General features: G+C 36.7%; 1 protein-coding gene across 1 annotated transcript; it reads left to right on the top strand.

Annotated features, from left to right (window-relative positions):
• The first annotated feature begins 2,832 nt into the window (after nucleotides 1-2,832).
• LOC131298026 (sm-like protein LSM1B) lies at nucleotides 2,833-7,583 on the top strand. The gene is made up of 5 exons (XM_058323290.1): nucleotides 2,833-3,417; nucleotides 5,204-5,272; nucleotides 5,368-5,483; nucleotides 5,578-5,640; nucleotides 6,949-7,583. Exons 1-5 carry the CDS (start codon nucleotides 3,357-3,359, stop codon nucleotides 7,024-7,026), a joined length of 387 nt encoding a protein of 128 aa, XP_058179273.1. The 5' UTR covers nucleotides 2,833-3,356; the 3' UTR covers nucleotides 7,027-7,583.
• The last annotated feature ends 1,764 nt before the right edge of the window (nucleotides 7,584-9,347 follow it).

Genomic DNA, 9,347 nt, shown 5'->3' on the forward strand with positions numbered 1-9,347 from the left:
TCTATAAAATAAACTATCACGACTATTCTCCATTTGATAATTTCTTTACTTCTTCCAAAAGAATCTCCATTTTCTGAAGTTTCTCGTCAATTTCTCTTCTGATTTCTGTCTCAATATCCTTTGGCTGAGTAGTATCTAATTTACTGGTTAAATCTATTATATCCTGCTTGCAAGGCAATTTTTCTGATATAACTAGCTGTTTTTCTTCTAATTTATTTATTCTTCTTAATATTTCTGAATGTAAATCTTTAAAGTAATCTAAATTTTCTAATTTCTTGTGAATCTTTGATTTACTAATTTTTTCTAAAATCTGGGTAGTTTGGTCAAGAGATTTTTTCGAAAACTCTTCAAACTGATTTCTGGTAATTATATTCTTTTTAAATTCTAAACTGATTTTCTTATCTAAACCACAACTGAGCTGTTCTATTAACTGAAAACCTGTTTTAATCTGAATGTACTGTCTAGACTGTTGAGATCTGATTTCACTTAAACTAGGACTAAAAGCTTTTAAAAGTTCATCAATCATAAAACTAAACTAATCGAGAATAAATATTGAACTAAACAATTTTACGAAAACTAAACAATAATAACAATGATAAATAATCTGGCTACTTGAATTAACAAATAGTACTGTAGGCTCTGATACCAATTTGTGCAGGGGTACTGTGTGAAATAAATGCGGAATAAATGCGGAATAAATTGCGGTTAAAATTCAAGACACAGAATAACCTAAAGGGTCCTAACTGTGAATATCTAAGAATTCTGGAGAATTGTTTCTAAGGTACTGTTATTAGTTTTAAGGTTATCGGAAATGTTGGTCCATAATGTAATTATTACTCTACTTTACACGTAAGGTCAGGATGAGTATCGGGTTTCTGGTCATTACTGATAGCATTTCTGTTTTTTTATCGTCTTTGTTTGTATTCTTATTTTCGCATTAGGGGTTGTGAAGAGAAATGATTTTTTTTTTTAATCTTTATTCAAATTTTTTTTTTGGTATTTATTTGTTTTTTGTCGATTTTTTTTGGATTACTGCTTTTTCATGATAAGAGAAATTTAAAAAGTAAAAAATTACGATCGAAGCCTAAATTTTTTAAATAAAGACAAAAATAAGTCAATAAGCCGATATTTTGTCTTTTTTCGAAAAAATTTGGGTTTCGATCATAATTTGTACTTTTTAAATTCTTCTCGTCACGACGAAGTAATAATCCACAAATAATTGATGAAAAACTAACAAATACGAAAAAAATTAAATAAGGACAAAAAAAAAAGCCATTTGGCTTATTCGGCCGAACAAAAATATTGACGAGTAATAAAAATCTTCAAATTGCGATGTGTTCGGTTGGGGTCTTAGATCAAACCATTTCTCCCTATGCATGGTTTTTAATAAATTTTCTTTTCAATTGTTACTTTCATTTCTTTTTTATCTCTCTCTCTCTAACCATTACTCTAAAAATTCTCCAAAAAATTCAAATCGAACAAAGACACTATGAACTTTTTGTAAAATTTGTTCTTTGTTTTTAGTATTTTTATATTGAAGTAAGTCATTAAAATAAAGGAATTGAACTCTTTGCTGCAGCGTGAAGTTGACCTTTTTCCGGCTTGTGGAGAGTTTGTTTTGATGATCTAAATTGTTCACGAACTCGTTGAGAACTCCAGTTCTGCAAAAAAAAAAAAAAATTTGTTCATCAAAAATTGATCGATATCTTTTTCGAAACACATTTCTATCGAGAAAAATTGACTCGAGATCATTGAATCAAAGCCATTTTAATCGTTTTTTTCTCAACGAAATCATGTTCTGAAAAGATTAAGATCAATATATCTGATGTGCCATGAGAAATTCCAAATACGGAGCACAAAATAACTTGTTTTGCCTTGCAAACATTGTCCCTAAAACAAAATCTTGTTTGTATAATAGCTAAAAAAGTTAGTGGAACTAATTGTTTTTGTGCATAACAGTGGAACTAGCCAAAGTTAAACATATGATAATGGGGTGGGTCAGTGTAGGAGCCATAAGATGTTAAGAGCCTTTGGAGTGGGGTATTGTTCACCCTCTTTCGGAGAGGGTTGAACAAAGGGAAAATGACAGTTCAAGACTTGTTTTGATAATTAATATTCGTCAAAGATATTTTTAGTATTAACAAATATTCTCAGCATGTCCTTGGCGGATATTAATTATCAAAACACGTCATTGGTTGTCATTTTCCCTTGAACAAATTCAAACTCATCTTTCGTGCATCTTAACTAATTCTGGGGACCAATCCCATCACCCAATTGCGGCAGTCCCCGTTAAAAGCGGAGCAAAGTTCTATATGGATTGGCCCCAAAGGAGTTGATATCACCTAAGATATTTTGATTCTAAAATTTTAAAATGAAGCAAACCTCTAAGTTTCAAGACTTGACCACTAGACCAATCCTTTTGAGTTTGATGAACATAAAATTAAGAAAGATTTGAAGTTCTTCATGAATTTTACAAAGTAAACGGTTTGGATCATGAAATGGATATGAACAAGGCCAAAAGTAGACCAACTGCCGCTGCAGGTGGGTTTCCCCAACCGGTTGAGAATCCTGGACCTCTTTGTTTTGGGGTTTTGGATTTTAAATTTTAATTATTATTTTATTTCTTTTCAATTATTATTTTTATTTTTTTCTTTATCTCTTTAATTATTATTTTTATTTTTAATTATTATTATTTTTCTCTATACATTTATTATCTATGAATTCAAATCTAAAATCCCAAAACGAAGCGGCATATGTTCAAAGTCTAAACCAAACTCTTCGCAATATCTACTTTCCTTTTCCTTTTAGTTTCTTTTTTCTCTTTTTTGGTCATTGTTTTTTCTCCTCTCGAGTACAGTCATTAACCAATAAATACTGTTGGATGGTAAAGGCCAGAGAGAAAAGAGGCGGGAGCTCGTGGGGTAGTCCAAAACCCTAGTTTCAATCTTCTCAAATCCTTTCTCCTGAAACCTTTCTCACATTCTCTCTCCGCTTCTCGCTCTTTCTCTCGTCTTTTCTTGTCCAATTTTCTCTTGAAAACTTCCCCTGCGATTGGATCTGAGTGTTTATTTCGAAGTCAGAATCTTTTGCGTTTGTGGGTTAGGATTGGTTAAAGCTAAGGTCTTTTCTTTTTTTTTTTTATCGAAGTTTGGCCGTCAATCTTGGCTTATCTTTCTTTCAGTGTGGAATTTTGAAGTGGGTAGGGATTAGTTGGACGATTTTCAAATTTCTGAAGAATCGATTTAAAAATCGAGTCTTTGTGAGGCACCGGTAATAGTTTGAGCTGCCAATGCAATTTGTGTTCATATTGGAGGAATTTTCGGTGATTTTTCGTGCACCGAAAGGATTTGCTATCAATGTCTTGGGCTGGACCGGAGGATATCTATCTATCTACTTCTCTTGCAAGCTATCTTGATAGTAAGATTCAAGATTTTATTCCCCTTTCTGTAGCTTATATTTGTACATGTGCTCAAGTTCTTGTGTTTTCAGAATTCTTGTAGTTGTATCTTGTTTTTTTTCATGATTTTCTTATTTTTTTTGTGGAAATTTGCTTGTATATTTAGAGTATTGGCAATTGTTGTTATTTGGTTGATTGGTTCTTTTTGTCATACAAAATTTATGTCATAATGAGGGCAACTAATGAATATTGACGAGTATAGGAAACTTTGTTGGCAAGGCATGGAAAGTAAGAATTATATTAGGAGTAACGAATTGCGGCAAGCTTACTAGAAAATGGAGATACAGATTTGCGGGGCGCGGAATGGACGACAATTTGGCGGTTTGGAGTGTCTTTTGTACAAATTTTAAATTCTATTCTTACTAGTTTGTGTAGTTGTGGGAAGAATGTAATTGTTACCTAGACCATTTTCCTGATAGGATAGATCTTTTGATGCGTATAGGGTCCTTTTGTGATGGGCCTTTGTCTTTGTATGTGGGTGGCATTCGGCATTCCCTTAATGCCCTCTCTACTGTAATGTTATTTATTGTGAAAAAAATTTGATCATGAACAAAGAACGGAAGGATAAAATGTGTTTATCAAATCTTTTGCTCTTGGTTTTTGGTAATTTTCTACGCCATTCAATGCATCTTTGTGTCATAAGATAATTTATTTGAGATAAAGTAATGATCTGACTCAACTAAACAGTTGAACTTGATGTATCCTCATAAAGGGTGGAATTGGAAATTTCCAAAAAAGAAAAAGTTAATGATTTAGAGATATTTGTGCTTATTGCTAATACTCAATTAACAGGAAGTTGGAGCAAGGCAGGGCAATGTCTGCTTTACACTTCTTCAACCGTCTTAGCTAAATGACTATGTGAATGGGAGCCATATCGTATTGGTTAATCTTCTGCAAAAGAATGCATGTCAAGACATTTCTGACCCCTACATTCCACGAGTCCCCTACATTGCACTCCTTCAACCGTATTAGCTAAATGACTGTGTTGTAGCTATGGCTGGCCTGTCACTTGGGCCCACTGGCCAGATGAGCCGGGCCAAGAGTTGCTCAATCTCAGCCTGGATATTGCTATCAAGCTCAAGCTTATGATATTAGCCCAATCACCAATTACCTTACTTCCCCTAGCTCAGCCTTTTTTAATCTAGGTTTCTAGCTGAGCTCAAGCTTGAAAAACTTGTTGGTAGAAAGACAGCAAAAAATACGTCACACTGATTGTATTAGTTGGTTACTTTTTGCAAAGAGATATCATGTACACAAAATAAAAATTCTGTTTTGCTAGCTAAGGTTTTTGCCCAAACCTTAAAACCAGGGAATGAACACTTATCCATTGGGTTTTGCTTTCGGTAGAAGTTTGAATCAAATATATGATGTCATGTCTATGACACAGTAAAGTATTAACACCTAGCTTTGGCTGAGTCATAAGGAACTCTCTTTCCTCTTCTTTCAGCTGTTCCTAGTGACTGGTCTTTAATGTTATCTTTAAAGCTGAACATTGTCAAAATCCTGAGTTTGATGAATAGTTTTTACCAAATTCACTAGTACACACTAGTCTATCTATGGCATTCATCTATTCCTTATATACTTCTGAAGGAACTTGTCTATCTCTGTGTGGAAATTCAAATTCCTAGATATATGTCGAGAACAGATACAGATAGGCTCCAAATCAGGATAGGCTAGTGTACTCCTCCCTCCCTTTTCAGTTCTCTGGGTTTTTTGCTTATTCGAATCTCTCTTTTTCTTTTGCAGAGAAGCTTCTTGTTTTGCTGAGAGATGGTAGAAAACTGTTGGGAATACTTCGTTCATTTGATCAATTTGGTACTGTTTTTTTCTTTGTCGTAATTAATTGAGATTTCTTTTACTGGCAATATCAGTGCTCATTTAACTGATGAGGCATTATATCTTATTTTCAGCTAATGCCGTTCTCGAAAGTGCGTGTGAGCGAGTTATTGTTGGTGATCTATATTCTGACATTCCGTTGGGTTTGTACATAATCCGTGGGGAGAACGTCGTTTTAATCGGCGAGCTGGTATGGATCCTTATTTATGGCCTTCTGTCACTTCAGAAAATTTAGGTATACCAACCTACCTCATACTTTCTTGAAACTTAATCTGATTGTTTAGGATTTGGAGAAGGATGAACTTCCCCCTCATATGACTCGTGTTACAGAAGAAGAGATAAAAAGCGTAAGTGTTACTTATGATTTTCTAAAAACTGCATGCTTTCTACTAAGGTAATAGGATATTATTGATTCATGTTGCGTTACTGTAGTCTCTTGCTTGGGGCGGATGTTGCTTGTTGCTTGCATTGTTTCATTTTATGGTTCTCTGAGTATTTTGGGTTTTCTTTTTACGCCTTTGTTGACTTGTGGAAAAATCGTTGCCCTTCCCTTGCTCCTTGCAAGCTAACACTTTGTTGCTTTGCTTGCTGTTCAAGAATACTCCTATAGAACTACAAAATCATCCTTCAATTGGAAACATGTCTAGTTTTCTTCTTGTTATTTTTATATCACAAATTGAATGGCAATTGCTCATTTGCTGATGCCTGATTTTAATTACGATCTATAAGTGGATGTCTTATCCATATGCTACCCGTTTGATACTCAAACCACCACCCCCCCCCCCACACCAAAAAAAAAAACAAAAAACTGCACCCTTGTGCTACTTTCTAATTTCTATACCTATTATATCACCTGGGCAAGTTCTTTTCTCCCAGTAAACACATGATATTTTTGGGATTTAAGCAAAAATGAACATGAGGATCCTCTACTAGACCACAATGTTATGTCCTGACTCCTGACACAAGTGTGTGAATAAATAGAATGGGCAGCAAAGTTTAACTTACGATACAATGCCAAAAGAGAGTGGTCACTGGTCACCCAGGTATCAAAGTTGAGTTCACAATATATGTTGTACCGCTCACCACTTGTATAGTTGCAGCATTCCCACCCCTCAAAAGAACCGAACCCTCATCCATTGCTAGGTTTTAAGATCTTTTTTGGCGAATCCATCTGAATAAACTACAAGAAGTATGTATTGAACTTGACGTGTTGTTTTTCGGGGAATTTTTGATGTCCCCAACTTTGTAGGAGCACAACTATTGAAGCCGAATTTTGGATTGTATGTATGTGGCTGAGCTGTATCGTGCTGTTTGGTCTGTGTTTGAGTGAGCTCAGAAATATTAACCAATTAATGCATGACTACTCAGTCAATGTGGAGCTGGAAATCCAATTGAATTATCTTTTTTCTTCCAATTAGTCAGCTATGGCATGGTACATTGAACGGTGGAAAATCACCTTCAGTGGATGTGCAAAAGAGAATTTAAGCAACTTTCTATTTCACTTCCAGTTTTTGTCACATTTTCAAATTTTTCTTCTATATGTTTAGTTTTCATTTGTCTATCCAGGTTTTCTTTCATTCTACCTTGTGTTATAGAAGTCTTTTCTGTGCTGTGCTTCCCTCTGTAACTAACTGTATGTTATGTAATATCAACAGGCACAAAAGGTAGAAAGGGAGGCCTCAGATCTGAAAGGTTCCATGAGAAAGAGGATGGAGTTCCTTGATATGGACTAGTGTCCGTGTGTACGACATCCAGTCCTTCATTTTGCATTGAGCCCTCGCCATATTATCCGCAAATATTATCGCGGTTGGTGGTTGTTGGGTATTTGAAAATAGGCTGGATACCTATTTTGGGTAAAACTTTTCCAAGAAGATCACGTGTTGAGAAGATGATGTTTTTTCTGTTAGTTGTTTTAATAGTGGTAGCTTCTCCTCACCTTCAGTGGCATTTCAAAGGAAGCAGTGTAGAGACTGGAGGCTGGAGATCTTTGGGTCATTTAGCACACCTGATAAGAGAGCTGGGAGACCTGTTTCTTTTGTTCTGGAGAGACTTTGATCTCCAATTATGGCAGATTTGTAGAAACTGGTGAGGTGGGCTTTTGGCAATTTTTAGCCCATTTGAAATATTGTGTACTGTGTAGTTTCTTGTTTATTTTTACATTGTCATTAGCATGTTGGGAGGATGTGCTCTGGTGTTTATTTTAGCTGCTGCCAGGGCTACCAAGAACTCAAGATTGACCAACCTTATTTCTTTCAAAACAGTATTCAAATCTCCGACCTATTAATCAGTACTGCCATGAATAAGTTGATGTATCTAGCTATCTGCTAGTGAACAGAGGGATCGCATTTTTTTCCTCCAATGGTTAGGGGTGTCCGTTCTAGTTTACGCGCACCTCGACTAATAGGAATCATACTTTCATACCCTGAGGTGCTTGATTGTGGAGATAAGGTGTTCTGAGATTAGTCGCAATACAAAACAATCCAGGTGCCAGAAGTTGTTCCACTTTGCCAATTGATACTGGGATAGGCTGGTAGCATGGGTTATAAACTTGTCTGGAGGGTGGATGGCTTTCAATCCTAAGTGCATTCCACATATGTTGGGATTATTATTGCAAAACTGTCCAGTTTTATAGGACATAAACCACAATCCAATTGGGAATGATACTCTTTTCGTCTCAAAAAATTGTTAGTTCTACATCCTTGAGTCATGGCAGCTTCTCAACTCAAAAAAATTCAGGATTTTTTTTTTTGAATCAGTCAATTTCATTACGCACAGAGGCGAAGATTACATTGCTACCACAGGAATGCACCAAACTACCTAATCCGGAACCCTAGGACACCCTGCAAAAGCAAATCAACACTAAAATGCCGATATGAGAATCCGGTTCGGGATAAGATAGAAAGATCTCAAAAGAGATCTCAGCACACACCATTACACAATAAGGACAAATGTAATCGAAAACAACAAACAGAAAACAAGCGAAAAGGAAAAAAACTGCTCCCATGGATAGTCCACAATCACCGCCGACTAGACTCCGACAGGCTCAGACGACCACGGCAGCTGAGTCCCCCTTCACCCTTGATCTGCCGTTTACGGCCCAGGATAAGGAGCAACACGGGCAAGACAACCAAACCGGAGCCGAAACGAGAACCCCCAAAGCAGGCACCACTGTTGCCGCCGCCGGAAACCCCCATAACACCACCGTATCAGCCGCCGACCACAGTAGCCCTCGAATCCGACCAAACACCGAAACCTAGCCCATACAAAACACTCACCAGAAGAAGAACTAAAACAAAGAAATTATTTACCCACCACCACAACCTCACCAGATCCGGGGAGACCCCGAAGCGGTACAAGACCAGACTGGAAGAAACAGCCGGTAAAAGAGACGGAAGACCGCCGAAAACAAAACCTAACTCCACAAACCTCACCTTATTTAACTCTACCACCGGCCACCAGCTACCAGATCTGAGCTTCCACCACGAGGACGAAACGAAACGACCCACAGCACCATGGCCGGAGTCCACGCCAGACTCGACAGTTGGAAAAGCTGAAACCGGGATAGTGGAAACGATAGAAAAAAAAAGGAGGGGGAGATTAGGGGAAAAAAAAAAAGGGGAGGAAGGAGGGAGAGGAGGGGAGCGGCAGCCCCTCCCCCCAAACGAAAACCCTTCTGGTAGAAAAGTTTAGAGAGAGAGAGAAGGAAAAAAAAAAAAAATTCAGGATTCATAACTTAGTTTTGGGTGCACGTTTTTGCTCTTTCCGTCTCTTGATGTTAGTCTTTTATGTGATTTTAGGCTATCTCAAAATATTACTAGTTTTTCCTTAAAGTCAAGATTTTTTTCGTAAAATTTTGAAGACTAATCATGATTAAAAGTATATTAAAAGTGACACTTAAGGGCGATATTAAAATCAAACCAAATCTGAGCTGAGGGGGAATAATAGTTTTTTTGTTTCTGACCCTACCGATCCGGACTAATATGCGCTATTATCGGGTCATATGCCTACAGAACATGCAAACCTGTCAATCTGGTCCATATGGGTGCCCCCAAAA

The sequence above is a fragment of the Rhododendron vialii genome, chromosome 8a (assembly GCF_030253575.1).
Source record: "Rhododendron vialii isolate Sample 1 chromosome 8a, ASM3025357v1".
NCBI classification, from domain to species: Eukaryota; Viridiplantae; Streptophyta; class Magnoliopsida; order Ericales; family Ericaceae; genus Rhododendron; species Rhododendron vialii.

Coding starts and splice junctions, on each gene's coding strand:
- LOC131298026 (XM_058323290.1), top strand. CDS start 3,357: ATGTCTTGGGCTGGACCGGAGGATATCTATCTATCTACTTCTCTTGCA. Junction 5,484..5,577: donor TCGTTTTAATCGGCGAGCTG/GTATGGATCCTT, acceptor CTGATTGTTTAG/GATTTGGAGAAGGATGAACT. Junction 5,641..6,948: donor CAGAAGAAGAGATAAAAAGC/GTAAGTGTTACT, acceptor TAATATCAACAG/GCACAAAAGGTAGAAAGGGA.